Genomic DNA, 14,529 nt, shown 5'->3' with positions numbered 1-14,529 from the left:
TGTAGAATCCTCAGGGCAGAGACACGGTGGAGTCCCCCTACCGCTCAGGACGGGCTTACCAACACCAGGCGCCTAATTAACACTCAGCTGAATCACATTTCCTGACTCCTCTCTGAGCCAGGCCAAAGTCGGCCCCCTCCACCTCTCGAAACGTCCAGGACTGCTCGCTTTGTTTTTGCATGCTCTTTCCATTTGATGTCCTGAATACTGCACAGAACTTAAAAAACAGTTTGCTTGTGTAATGACTTTTTTGTTTTAATTGTGGTAAAAAACACAAAACATAAAATGTACCATCTTTAGAACAAGTTCAGTAGTGTGTTCAGTATATTCACGCTGCTGGGAACGGATCTCCACTCTCTCTGCTGCTTGCTGTTTCCTGGCATTGGACTACTCCAGATAACTCATGTAATGGAATCATACAATCTTTGTCCTTCTGAGACTGCTGATTTCATAGAGCATAATGAGGTTATGATTATCAAGGTCCATCCATGCTTGAGACATGTGACAGGATTTCCTTCCTTTCTAAGGCTGAGTAATATTCCACTGTATGCAGAGACTGCATTTTGTTTATCTGTTCATGAGTCAATGGACACTTGGGTTGTTTCCACTTCTTGGTTATTGTGAATAAAGCTCCTATACACATGGGCGTGCAAGTATCTCTTCGAGATCTTGCTTTCGATTCTTTTAAGTATATACCCAGCAGCGGATTGCTGGATCACACGGTAATTCTCTATTTCATTTTTTGAAGCGCGTCCATACCGGTTTCCATGGTGGCTGCCCCAGTTTGCATTCCCACCAACGTGCACGAGGGTTCTGATTTCTCCACACCCTTGTCAACACTTGGGATGTTCTGTAGCCACCTTAATGGGTATGAAGTGTGTAATGATTCCTATATAGAAACTATTTTCTCAATGAAGCTTTTAAAAATGATCGTTAAATTAGAATTTAAAAACCTCAATAACCTAGTTGGCAAATACAATGGGAGATACTTTAGAATTATCTCGAAACTGACAGTTTTGACATCTAAGTTGTGCATTTACACACAACCCATTCTTCTTGCAGATCCCCTGACAGATGAACACTGCTTCCCCAGGTGAGGGAGGAAAAACCAAGACACCCAGCAGAATAAAAGGTCTGAAGCTGGCTGGTCCAGTGGAATGGAGGGATGTGAGTAGCGGGGGTCTTGCAGGTCAGCGGCGTTCCAGTACAAGTGTGCAGTTAAGCCCCCGGGGGTTGTCTGCTGCCCTGTACCAGCCCCAAGGTAGAGAACCTGAAGCGGACATGTGGGCTGCAGATTCAGCTCTGCTACTAACTAGCTGCTCACTTAACTGGTCTGAGCTCTCCCGAAAGGGAGAGCGCTAGAATGAGCGCAGAGGCCACAGGCATGCCCGAAGGCTGAAGAGAACGCACAGGAATTGCCTGGCACTTAGCAAACCACCAGCTTACTGCTAGGCCGCACAACTGTTACTGGACCTTCTCTGGGGCCTGGCTCTCCAGGTCCAGGCTGCGGGTTTCATCAGATTTGTTCTGCACATCTCGGGCATCTTCTGTGTGGCCAGGCGCGGACTGGGACCTCTGCCCCTCCCCGCTCCCCTCTTCTGCAATAGCTTGACCTGACTCACCTCCTGCTTCTCGTCAGCACCTGGCACTCCACAATCTCACCAAACACTTCGAAGCGCCGCTTCAGCTCTCGGGAGCTCATGTCACTGGAGAGATTTCGAACATACACCACACGGCCTTCGCCCTGCTCAAGAAGGGAAACACAGAAAGACCCAGTCACTGCCTGGCTTCCTGGGACCCCCTTGATGGTGGGCTCCTGTGGAGTCCTCGTCCTCAGCCCATGACACCTGGCTGAGTGGGTGACACCAGCTGGGGCTGGAGTCAGAGAGGACGATGACGATCCCTATCCCAGAAGACCTGCCTTGTTGCCGGAGGGGCCGCCGAGAGTCGGATGGGGAATGGTTCCCAAAGGAAGCAACTGCTCGCTTGAAGGAAAGGAGCCGAGAAGGGACAGAGACGAGAGAAGGGTTCATCATTAATGTAACTGCCTACTTCCACAGCTGTGTTCTGAGCCTGGGACTTTTTCTGGTCGTGGGGGAGGTTGTGGTAGAAAGGCAAGTTGCCAAGATGGTAATGGGCAAGGATGGGGAGCCAGGTCATTGTGGGGGTCACGGTGGGCTGGGAGGAGGGCAAAGGGATGCAGGCCATGGGGCTTGGAGCCACCATCATCCCCAGCTGTGCCAGGCCAGCATGGAGACACTGTGACTTAAGAGGTCACATCAGGTGAGCTGGGTCCCTCGAACAGCCCAGCAGAGGGAGGGGTGGGGAGAAACCCAGGCTGGAATGTCCCCTCCTCTCCTCTCCAATCTGTGACTGGATCCAGTTCAAGGCCCTGCTGCTGGAAGAGCTATTTTGACCCGCTGGGTCAACTCCAGCTGCGTTCCTGGAAACCTGTGCTCCAGTGGGTCAAACGACAGGTTCTGGTTTGGACAGGCTTTCTCTGGGAACAGGTTCAGGCCAGTGATTCTGGAGCCGTTCCATTCTCATCTCATAGAGGACAGGGAGGGAAGGTCGGCCCAGGGGCCACGGTAGGCCTCCACTGCCAATCGCAGGGGAACGGGGTTCTGCTCAGTGAAGGAACGCCCTCCCCCAGGCTCCTGGCGGCTCCTTCAACTGGTAAGGTTCTTTGCTGCTTTGGCCCCACGGTCCTCCTGAAACTGCCTGGTGGCCCCTTTCATCCATCAGCATCTAGCTCCTTGCCGATGTCCTTCCCAGACCGCCCTATGAACACATCCTCCCCGACAGTCAACACACGACTGTTGATTTCGGAGACTTTAGCCTGCCATGATTACTGCCACCGTGCCCCTCCCCACCTCTGATTACAGTGATTATTCCTTGTTTATGAGTCTGCTGCCCTTCTCCCCCTTCTGCCCCAGCCACAGGAATTGGGGGGAACCTTGTCCGTCTCGCTCATGCCAAACACGTCACAACCGCTGAATGGCCACACATGCATTCCAGAAAGACGCTCCAGGCACAGCCCGTGCTGGTCAGGACCTGCTTGCTGACAGCTGTGCACCTCTGGGTGTGCACACCTCATGGACCCACCCCGCCATCCCTGCCCCGGAGCACCCGTCACGGGGGAAAGCAATCAAGCTCAAGTCTGTCTGTCTGCGCCCCGTCTTACTTTCCCTTCCCTTCCTTCCAGTGACGTGGAGGGGCTGGTTCCAGCTCTCCTCTGCAGCTTCCTGGCACAGCCTGGGCCCAGAGACTAACTCTGGGGGAGGATGAGGGAGGTCAGTGGGAAGCAGGGAGCAGGCTCTCCTGATCCCTTAGCCCTGATCAAGCTGGGGGACCCTTAGGAAGGACAAGGCCCAACTCCCTTATGTATGGATGAGTAAACTGAGGCTCAGGGAAGCTGGGAGACCTGCCCAAGGTCACACAGAAGGTGGCAGCAGGGCTGCTCTGTGGCCTGGTTGGCCCAGCTCTGCTCCCTGCTGCCCCCCCACCACACACACACACACACACAGCCTGCCCTCTTGGCCCTGTCGAGCCTCCAATGCTCAGCCCTAAAATCACCACCGGCTCCGTGCCTCACAGCCAGTCCCTAGGCCACACTTTGCACGATGCCACCTCTGGTGCCCTTTGGGGACCCTGGTGCTTTCTGAAGTCAGAGAAATGGAATTATCTTCTGCAGGCCACAGCCAGCCTCAAAGGGCTTCAGGTCTAGGAAGTCCTGGCACGTCCTGATGCCCCTGCTCTTCCCCACTCACTCCGGGCTCCGGGGCCCCAGATCACTTACAATGGCCTTTTCCCGCCGCTTCCTGGCATGCCGGACGCTTGGCGTTCCGTCTGAACACGGCCCTCTGCTCTCACATCTGTCAGTGAACAAGCAAAGCAGAGGCACTCACTCTCAGGAGGGACCACGGCAGGGTGGGCGGGTGCAGCTGCCCCAGGAAGCAAGGGACGCTTCTTTCGAACTCGCTCACAAGGGCGCCTGCAGAAGCCCAGCTTCGCCCCCAGCAGCGACAGCCCGGGACTGCGTGCGGGTCTGCACCATCGGACACATGGCTCTGGCCACAGCTTCTGGGACTGGATTGCTGGGAATCACCGTGTCGCTAATCAGCGCCTTTTTATGCCATGAGGGCTCTTTCGCTTCATTACTGCATTTGATCTGATGGGGGAAAAGCAACCTATGAGGTCTTACGTTTCCCCATTTTCCAAAGGAAAACCCCAAGGCTCAGGTTCAGTATGGGATCTGCCTAAAGCTAGAACGTGGGGTAGCCAGAGCTAGAAGGAGAGCTGCTCATCCTAGACCCACTGCTCTCTAGCGCTTGGTGCCCAGCCAAGAGGCGAGCCCGGCGGTCACAGCCCCCACGGCCAGTCCGGCTATGAGGCTCTTCAGCCCAGGCGCGCAGTCCCAGGACCCTCCTGGGCATCACATGCCCGCATCCTCTCGCCTGGCCTCCTCCAGGGAGCCAGATGCTAGAGTGGAAGGAGCGTGGCATGCGCGGCTGGCGGGGAGTCCTGGCTCTGCCCGTTCCATCTGTGTCCTCGGGAAATTCAGCGCATAGGATAAGCACATCGGCTCTCTGGTCAGACGGCCTGCGTTTGAATCCTGGCCCTACCACCTCCCTGCTGGGTGACCTTGGGCTAGTTATTTACATCCCCCTAGTTCCAGTTCTTCGACTATAAGACAGGGAGAACTGACTGTACAGCCTCCTTGGCCATTTGTGAGGCGCAAATTAGAAAATGCTGAGCTCAAGACCTGCTCAATAATTGCTTGCTTGCTTTTCTGTTGCACCTCTTAAGAGCCTCAGCAACCTCATCTATAAAATGGGGATAAGAAGCAGATGTGCCCTCCAAGTGCATCTGTGAAGCTAAATAGGGTCACAGAAGGGGATATGACTTGCAAACTTTAAAGTGCTATAAATGCGTTCTGGGTAGTTCAGTCATCTAAGCGTCCGACTCTTGACTTTGGCTCAGGTCATGATCTCAGAGTCACAAGATTGAACCCCGAGTAAGGCTCTGCACTGGGCATGGAGCCTGCTTGGGAATCTCTCTCACCCTCTGCCCTGCCCTCTCTCTCTCCAATAAAAAAATAAAAATAAAAATTGAAAAATAAATAAATAAATAAAGTGCTATAAATAACAGTATCATCATCCCTTTGCAACAGATTGGCAGTTTCCCACCTGAAGAGCTGAGAGTGACCAGAAGGTACTGTGGGGTTTGTTATTTTTAAACCAGCTCAAAACACTTGTGGACCGGGGCGCCTGGGTGGCTCAGTCATTAAGCGTCTGCCTTCGGCTCAGGTCATGATCCCAGGGTCCTGGGATCGAGCCCCGCATCGGGCTCCCTGCTCGGCGGGAAGCCTGCTTCTCCCTCTCCCACTCCCCCTGCCTGTGTTCCCTCTCTTGCTGTGTCTCTGTCAAATAAATAAATAAAATCTTTAAAAAAAAAAACAAAAAAACAAAACACTTGTGGACCAATGTTTGGTATTGGAAGCATGGGTGAAAAAATGTGGGTTTGGAGAAGACGGATGACCAGTTTACCAGATTTACCAGGCGCCAAGTTCTGTCAGCTGAGCAAGAATTGAATTAACCACTTAATTTTCTCTAGGGAGCAGAAAAAGCCAGCCCTGAACTTGGCCCAAAAGCAAGAAGAGGAATAGGAGAATCCATGGGAGTTTCTAGAGGAGGAAAAGGAGAATCCATGGAGTTTCTAGAGGAGGAAAAGGAGAATCCATGGAGTTTCTAGAGGAGGAAAAGGAGAATCCATGGGAGTTTCTAGAGAGGCTCCCAACTCTCTGCAGGCAAGTGCATGAATGCAGGCCTTCCCCCAACAGCCCTGAACTGGTCAGGAGGGAATGGAGGCCAGGAAGCTCCAGTTCCAGCCTTGGGGGTTGTATTTCTAAAAGAAAAGAGCCTTAGTAGCTTCTGAGCTACGAAATGTTGCAGAGGAAACTGCCTAATGCGCATACCAGGAGACTGGAGCCGGAAAGAGGGCTCAGAGAGGTCCGACCAATCATCCTGGCTTATTACGTAGAAGGGCTTTTAGAGAAATCGAGAAGGAACTCATTTTGAGTAACAGGTAATGCAGGGCTTCTTAACCTTAGTGTCTCGAGTCTACAAACCCCCTAAAATTGAATGCCCAGTTAGAGGTCCATGTACATTTTAAGGGGAAGAGGAGTGTTTGCTTTAATCAGATTTTCAAACAGATAAGAGCTACTGGTATAGATATATAAAGCGGAGTTTTTCTAAGAAAAGATATTTTTCTATTACCTGAATTCTGGGTCTCAGAGTCTGGCACTCTGGAGACATCATCATCACTGGGAACTAGTTAGAAATGCAGATTCTCCACCACCACCCCCAGACGCACAGACTCAGACGCTGGGCGGGTGGGGTCCAGTCATCACAGGGTAACGAGCGCCACGTGGCCGGGGCCCGGCTCCAGACCCGAGAGCACCATCTAGTGGTCATTCACGTGCATCTCAGGCAGAGGGTTTGGGACCTGCACTGACCCTCCTCAGGCCTCCCTCAGGTGAAGAATCAGGTCCTGCTGTGATCGGGGAGAGAAGCAACCTGTCTCCACCAACATATGCCAAACCTCCATTCTTTCTGCCCAGCTCCCCGTGGACTTCTGGACCGGCACCTTCTTTCAGACCAGTTCAGTGAGCCAAGATGGTAGGAGCACACAGGCTCATGATACACCATCCATCCCTGTGGGAAGGTCAGCAGCAACCAGGGGGACGGCTGGCTGCTAGAAGTCCTGCACAGCTCAGCAGCACCAAGAAATGGGAATAAACCTTATCCCTGCTTTAAGTCCAGGTATTTTTTTTTTATGATTTTTTTTATTCTTATGTTAATCCCCATACATTACATCATTAGTTTTAGATGAAGTGTTCCATGATTCATTGTTTGTCAGGTATTATTTTTTTTTTAGAACGCAGATGAGAATTCTGCTAATCTTCCTTTCACGTGTCGATGTCACATAGATACTAAACTGGGTCCGGTTTACAAATATAAAAGCAGAAAACACAGATGAGTAAGGGACACGTTCACTTAGACATAAAGGCCACGAATGGCCAGGCAGTGGGCTTTCTTGCTCTCCCAGGGCCAAGAGATTTGGGTGCCTCCTGACCATCACATAGCAGGCTTTGCTTGCTTCCAGAACTTGCCCACAACTGCCCCAGGGAGAACCTCCAGGGCCTCGGACCAGACGTGGGCCACATGGGGAGACGGAGCCCCGGCTTCAGGGCTCCTCCCTCCCTTGGCACCCTGGGAACCGCGGTCCTCAGCTGCCCACTGTCCCCCTTGAGGCCACCCATCCGTACCCGTACCTGAAGGTCCTCCGGGCGGCTGGTGACCAGGAGCGGCAGGTGGAGCCGGAGCTGGAGCGGCTGCGGGAGCAGGGCTGCCGACTGGCCTTGCTTGGGGGGCTCTGGTAGGGGCAGTGGTCAGAGCGAGGGGGGCTGAGCCCCGAGTCGTCCTCTTCATCGTCCTCGTCCTCGTCCTCCTCCAGGAGGAAGCTGCTCTCACCACTGCTACTGTTGCTGTCCTCAAAGACTGTGTCATACTCCGCACTCTTACAGGAGGCCAGGTCTTCGTCCTCCAGGGCGGCCTCCAGGAGCCCGAAGTGCTTGGTGAGGCTGGCGCGGATCTCGTGGTCTCTCAGGAGCGCGCTGTCCTTGGTGGGGGCACCACCGTCATAGCTTCTGTCTTCCTCCCTGTCGGAGGCCTGCCCCGCAGCCCGTGGGGCCCCAACAAGGGGCCAGTCCTCAAGGTGGACCCCAGACGGCTCCCAGGACCTCAGCACCTTCCTCTGCAGGGCACCTTCTGGCTTGAGCACCTGGCAGTAATCATGGTCTCCGAAGGAGCAGGAGAAGGGGCGCTTCTGACCAGTCTGGGAGGCTGGCTGGGCTGTACCATGCCGCAGGTGGGACAGGAGCTCGCTCCGTTCTGGGTGCTTCTTTGGCAGCTTGTGGGCAGCCACGGGGGCGGCCCCGAGCTGGAGGCCCTCCAAGCTGGGGAGGCTGGGAGCTCTGTCCTCGCCTGGGCTGTGTTTGATGTCTGGCTTGAAGGGGTCCTCCTCTGTGGGCTTGTAGGGAGGTGTGGTGGGTGGGGTGAGTCCTAGCCAAGCAAGAGGAGAACCCTGTGAGGCGGAGACAGATCACTTCTCCAATGGACAGAGACTCTAGTCTGGGATGGCAAATAAGCAGCCCAGGTACCACCATTCTCCCAGCCCAACGAATGGCAGGCGTCACTAACCAATCGCTGCACGGCTGGCTGAGCCTGAATGTGGCCCGGGACTCCGCACACAGTCCACGGCCAATCTCGAGCGGGCATGTGACGAAATCCCCCTGCCATCCCTCTGTAGCCTGAGCACAGAAGCCCAAACCTTCAGGTCATTTGAGATATCCCCTCCTGTTCTACATCCAGTCACTCAACAAGCTCTCTCAACTGGCTCCGAGGTCCCCTGAGTGGGAAGGAGGCAGGCGCCATAGGTCAAACCTCCCACCTGGACCAGGCCGCCACAGTGCCATCAGTGCTTCCCGCATCTGACCTTGGCCTCCCTCCTCCCCAGTGCACCCAAGGGCACTTGCTGAACACCCGCGACCTCTCCCTTTCAGGGGCTCCTGAAGCCTCCAGGATGGAGATCAAACCCTCAGCCCGGCATTCCTCTCGGCCTTCTGTGATGGCTCCTTCCTGCCCGCCCCCCTTTTGTTACGCAGCGACTCCAGGTGACCAGCCTCCCCAGGGGCACCTGTGATTTCACCCCACGTGCCTCTGTTCCCATCAATCCTGCCCACCAGGGACCTCCTGCCCGCCTCCTTCATCTCCCCAGCTTCTGCTCCTCCGGCAAGCCCGGCTCATAAGCCCCCTGCTCTGGAGGCCTTGCAAATCTTCCCGGGCCACACTCCGGTCCCCGCCCGCCCCCTCCTGCGTGCTCCCAGAGCTCTGGCACACACTTTGAATGCGTGTGCCTGGAACAGGACTCGTCATGGCGTGAGTCTGTCTCCTACAGAAGATGGTGGGCTCCTTCGGGGGGAGACGTGTGTCCCTTTCCTAACCCCGCCCTCAGCTCATGTGCGGATCGTTTGCAGCCGATTGGCTGACTCTCCCCCTTACGACACCCTCACTGTGCACCTTCGGGGCCCTGCAGCCTGTGCAGCAGTGGCAGGGAGGGCTCGAGGGGGCCGCTCCGTGTGGGGACTCGTGGCCAGGAGTCGTGTCGGCTCCCCCAAGGGCACCCTACCAGCCGAGCCCCGGGCTCACCTGCGGTGCCACAGAGCTCCACCGTCAAGGTCTGCTCAAAGCTCTTCCTGCCGAAAGGAGGGTCACTGGTGGGGGTGGGGAGGACAGAAAGGAAAGAGGCCCATCAGCAGCAGGCTCCACTTCCCCACCATGCAAGGAGGGCAACGGGACACTGTGACAGACCCTGGTTCTGCTGCCCACAGACGTGGGTTCCAGGGAGAATTTTCTGGGAAACCCCCATCCTGGCTTAGAGGAATTCAAAGCAGCCTACAGCTCTGGCAGGAGACACAGGAGACATGTTCTGGAGGATGGAGAGACGGCAAGCATCATCACTCTCCAACACCCTCCTTATTTTACAGAAGGAGCACCTGAGGCCCAGAGTGGGGAGGAGACTTGCCAAAGCCACACAGTATTATCAGCTTTCCCCTGCGGAGAAAAGAATTCCACCCCCCTCCCCCGTCCTGGAGAGGACAGCTTATGAAATGGCCTGAAACCTTAATTCCCCACTTTTCCTGGGCCTGCAGAGACCTCCCTTCTGAGGGACCCCAGCTACCGAGGGCCCCACATGGCAATGAGGGTGGGGGCATGGGACGGGGCAGGCACAGAGGCTGACCACCCACTCAAGCCCCCACCCCCGATACACATACCCAACAGGACAAAGACTCATGGAATAATAAACCAGTGATTTCCAAAAATCTACCTTTGTGACAAGGCCAGCATGAGGCACCTGGGAGAGTCTGCAAAGAAGATGAAAAAGAAAAAAATAAGATTCCCCAACACGGCATCACTAGCAGACGTTTCCCTCTGGAGGAAACCCCGAACTCCCACTGGTGCCAAGCAGGGCTCCCTGCAGGCATGTGACCCAAAAGCCTCCGTCATTTTTAGGGAAGGGCAGGGACAACTCAAAGCCACCTTCCTTCCCAGGGTCTCAGCAACATGAGCAGCGGGAGGGCTACGGGAGGTTTCGGAAAGAGCAGGTGACCCCTTCTGGCCAAACAGTGTAGTACAGTGCGGGGCGGGGGGAGCCCCAGGGATGGCCAGGGGCTGGGGGGCCCAGGCACAGGTGGACAGATGGACGGACTCGCTAGCTGGACGGGTCGCTCGATACCGCTGTGCCTCAGTTTCTGTGTCTGACAATGGAGATTATGCCCACACCTACCACACAGGCCCCCGTGAGGAGTCAGTGGGGTTAAGCTGTGTCAAGTTTCAGACCAGCGCCTGGCACAGCAAGCATACGATAGATACCTGTTATAATCACCACCACTACTGTTACCATTTAAAATTCAACGTCATTAGGGAGCTCGATTTACAGACTCACTCCTTTCGTCACATCATCACCCAGGACGTCTTCTTTAGAGCACTTAGCACAATTTGTAATTATCTTCCTTTTTTATTTACTTTGTGATTGCCTGTCTGCCCCACTGACACATAAGCCCCACGAAGGCAGGCATCTCGCTCCGTGTTCATTAAGTGGTGCCTGGCCCATGCGTGATGAGAAACTCAGAGATGGGTGGGTGATTCCTGAAGATCCGCCCAACTAGCCCATTGCACAGAAAGGGAAGTCGAGAGCTGGAGAGGGGAAGGGACTTGCCCAGCACAGGGCTCCTGGCTCCCAGCGCAGTGGGGTACGCCACGCCCCATCCCTGCCCCCTCTCTTGCAGACCACTGACTCCGACTACCTCTGGAAGGGAGCCGTGGGCAGCTGGGGTCCTCATCCGTGTCCCCACACCCACTCTCACAGGGGCTCTCCAGAGCCGGGATCTGGGGTCCCCGTGGGAGCTGCTGGTCTTGGCCACTGTCCTCATCCGTGGGGCTGCCCAGTGCCCCCGCCATGTCGTAGGCCTCGGGAGCCAGGCGCAGCGAGGGCAGAGCTCCTTGGGGCTCCGCAGGGACCAGAGACTCATCGGATAATGCCAGCCAGGGACCCAGCTCCGGGTTCAGTCTCCTGGAACGCCGCACGGGGCACACCGCGTTCTCCAGCTTCCTCCCCAGGTTGGTCCACGGCAGGCCTCGGCCCGGTCTTTTCCGGCCCCACTCCTCCTCCTCCTCCTCCTCTTCCTCCTCCTCTTCCTCTTCCTCCTCCTCCTCTTCCTCCTCCCGCTGCAGCCTGGCTGACCGGCCGGCATGTCCTTTCACCTCAAGCCGCAGTGGGCGCAGGCTGGGCCTGGGCCCGGTGCTCCTGGGCGAAGCTGTGATCCTCACCTCCTCCACGGGGGACGGGTGGCCAGGGGAGGCCTGGCTGTCTTTGGGGGGCCTGGGCCTGGGCCGGGGCGTGAGGGAGGCGTAGACAGGTGTGGCCAGGCGGTAAGGTTTGCTGACATCACAGAGGACATCTTGAGCCAGAAGTTCCCTCAGGATGGAGAACTCAGCCCAGGAGCCTTTGGAAGGGTGCTGGGACCGGGGCCGGGGTTTGACCTGCTTGGAGGGGCTGCCGCAGGGCTGGGGGGCTGGCTCTGGGGCCTGTGGGGGCAGCTTCCTCTGGGGAAGGCAGTAGGTGTGCATGTAGCGAATGAGCTTCACCATCTCCTGCATGTCCTCCCGGGACCCCTGGGCGCCGGGGCCTGCCCTGCCCGGGGCTGGGGGGGCCTGGGGCGAGGCTGGAGCCGGCTGGGGGCTCGGGCAGTCCTCACCAGCTTCCTCCTCCTCCTTGGCTGGGAGCTGGGGGCTCAGGGAGGGTGGTGGCTGCAAGCCCCTGCCTGGGGAGCGGGCTTCAGTCTGGGGGCAGGGGGGCCCCGAAGTGAGGTGCTTCTGCAGCTCTGTCCGACTCCGACTCTGAGACTGCGTCGGGGGGGCCTTCTTGTCTTGGGTGCCGTCCACCTAGAGAGAGAAAGAGGGCCGAGTGAGGAGGGAGGCCCGCACTGCCCCCCCCCACTCTGCCCCACGCCTGTGGCCACCGGCGGGGGCCCACATGGCATCTAGCAGCGCTCAGGTCATGAGGAGCAAAGGAACGACCAGCCTCCTAACAGGCCTCCCAGCCACGGATTTCACCCCTTCCCGGTTCACTGCCGCAGCCCTGCTGTGACCACCCCGCTCCGCTGCACTATACCCTTCGGTAATGGCACCAGGAAGCACATTAGTGGTCGCCTGGGTGTGGGGAGAGGGATTAAGCGTACATGGGGGTGCTGGGGAGCTTTCTGGGATGACGGCAATGTTCTAAAACTAAATTGCGGTCGTGGCTGCACAACCCTGTCCCTTTACTACAAATCATCGAATTGTTCTTTCGAAATAAGTGCCTTTTATGATATATAAGTGAAACCTCCATAAAACTGTTAAAACAAAAAAAAAACCCTGTTTCTGCCCCGAGGGCATGGGATTGTGTGCAACAGTCTCCTGCAGGAGTGTCCAGGGACCCAAGGCGAAGGACCGAGTGCAGGCTTTGAGTCACGGGAATGCCAGGAATCACCGGTGAAACCTCTTTGAAAATCTTGGAAGATGGAGTCCAAGGAGGAAAAGGGATTTGCTTCGCTCCTTGGTGTTCACAACAGAGCCTGGGACTCTCCCATGGCTTCCCCCCTGAGAAATCCAAACTCTTTACTGTGGTTTCCAGCGAGGATCTGAGGTTTCTGTGTGTCACCCATTAGAATAAGCTCGCTAAGAGCAGGCCACATCTTCTTGTCCCTGCTCTAACCCAATGTCTAACACGGTGCCTCAAACACTGAGATGTAGGAGAAAGTCCAATGCTCTTTCCAGAACCCCAAACTGGCCTGGGCCTCAAGAAGTACCCAGCGCACCAGCTACAAGGGCTATGTGAGGCACAAGGAGGGTAAATGGGAAGGTGACTGAACTCAATACCCCCTAATAAGAGCTGAAGGTTGCACCCCTCAGAGGTCACCTGGGGGCCTGGGTGGATTTGGGGACACGTGCACAAATACCTTGACACAGGGCCGCTGATTCCTAGACCTGAGGCCTGCCTGGCGCCAGGTGGTCCCTTCCTTCTGGGTATCGGAGCTTGAGGTCGGGTAGGACGTGGCGAGGAGGAGTTTCTGCAGCTGTGGGAGAAGCAGAGAGGAGAGGAGCTGGGGCTGTGCTCTGCTGGGGGACATGGAGAAACGTGGCTTGGGGAGAAGTCTGAGCCCAGAGCTAGCAGCTTCTTGGGATGGTGCACGCCCTGACCCCGGGTCATCACAGGACTATGGTAAGAATACAGGGAGGGCATTTCATGGATATGTTCCCATTACATTAAGTATAGAAAGCAGATTGTCTAACAATCTAAGCATCCCCATAAAATGTAAATCGTTTTCAGAGTTACTAACGCCCTGTGCCTTTGAGAAATCCACACAGATCTTGGGGAATGTCTTCCCACTCTACTGTTAAGATATGACACGAACAGTTTATTGGGACACTCTGCATACACTTATAGTACACACACACAATCTGGAAAGTCGGGCACCACAATGATTCTTTGGTATGGGATTCCAGCTGATTTCCCTTTTGTTCTTTTTGCTTATTCATACTGTTCCGTTAAAAGTTAATTTCTTAAATTAAAAAAGTAATACTTGTAAATGGTGTAAAAATATATACCACAAATACTAAGGGGTGGACAATGAGAAGCAAGTCTCCCTCCTGCCTGAGGTGTCCCCTTCTTCCTTCCCAGAGGCAATGACTATTAACCACCTTCTTGTGACCCAATCCTGAGGTTTTCGGATCGATCACACAAGAATGTATGTATGTACCACCTCCAACACACCTGACTGTTTTTACACAGGTGGAAGAATACCAAAGTTTGTCTAGCTTTTCTAAGTTTTCTATAAAAATTGCTGAGACGCTGTTACACTTCTGCACCCAGAGGGTAGGTGCATGGTGCATCCCAGCAAGAGAGCTGGGAGCCGAGCATCCCTGGAAATTCCACCAGGGATCCTGTCCCAGCAAGACTGAGAACAAGTCGGGAAGCATGATGGGTTTTTGCTATAGCACCAATCTTCCCTCAAGGGATATGCCCCCCAGGTCACTCCAGCAAGGAGTGCCAAAGGCTCAGGCACCAGAGAAAAGGCCACTCCTCACTCCCTTAGAAGCTGAGGATTCCCACCACCCCACCTAGACCCCAGACCAACACACGCAGCTCTGTGATTCTCTGACATGGACAGCAAAAGATCCTTGAGCCGGTGGGAGGGACCTGGTTCTGGCCCAGCTCAGCCCCACTCACTATGAGACCTTGAGCGAGTCCTTTCCCTCTCCAGGCCTTGGTTTCTCCATTGGCATAATGGCAGCAAGAACACTAAAGGACTAGTTATGAACCTTTCTGGACTCAGGAGTTTCTCAAGGGATAAGACAGAAGCTG

The 14,529-nt window shown here is 55.4% G+C and overlaps 1 protein-coding gene across 6 annotated transcripts in view; it reads right to left on the bottom strand.

Annotated features, from left to right (window-relative positions):
* The window catches only part of LOC118006663 (peroxisome proliferator-activated receptor gamma coactivator 1-beta-like), a 107,854-nt gene that overhangs the window by 5,523 nt on the left and 87,802 nt on the right, over positions 1-14,529 (bottom strand). For 2 of the 6 annotated variants that reach the window (XM_034999387.1, XM_034999389.1), the window contains exons 4-10: positions 13,124-13,240; positions 10,931-12,068; positions 9,952-9,988; positions 9,273-9,337; positions 7,337-8,126; positions 3,800-3,875; positions 1,623-1,747 (exon numbers count right to left, since the gene is read on the bottom strand). In XM_034999387.1, the coding sequence (XP_034855278.1) occupies positions 1,623-1,747; positions 3,800-3,875; positions 7,337-8,126; positions 9,273-9,337; positions 9,952-9,988; positions 10,931-12,068; positions 13,124-13,240 (2,348 nt within the window). Of the gene's footprint in view, positions 1-1,615; positions 1,748-3,799; positions 3,876-5,458; positions 6,553-7,336; positions 8,127-9,272; positions 9,338-9,951; positions 9,989-10,930; positions 12,069-13,123; positions 13,241-14,529 lie in introns of those variants that run through there. The other 4 variants (XM_034999388.1, XR_004678150.1, XM_034999390.1 and 1 more) reach the window with 4 other exon arrangements.

The sequence above is a fragment of the Mirounga leonina genome, unplaced genomic scaffold (assembly GCF_011800145.1).
Source record: "Mirounga leonina isolate KUSES-001 unplaced genomic scaffold, KU_Mleo_1.0 Mir_98, whole genome shotgun sequence".
In the NCBI taxonomy this organism is placed as follows: Eukaryota; Metazoa; Chordata; class Mammalia; order Carnivora; family Phocidae; genus Mirounga; species Mirounga leonina.
The sequence above is the reverse complement of the archived record's forward strand: the minus strand, read 5'-3'. Positions and strand labels throughout refer to the sequence as shown.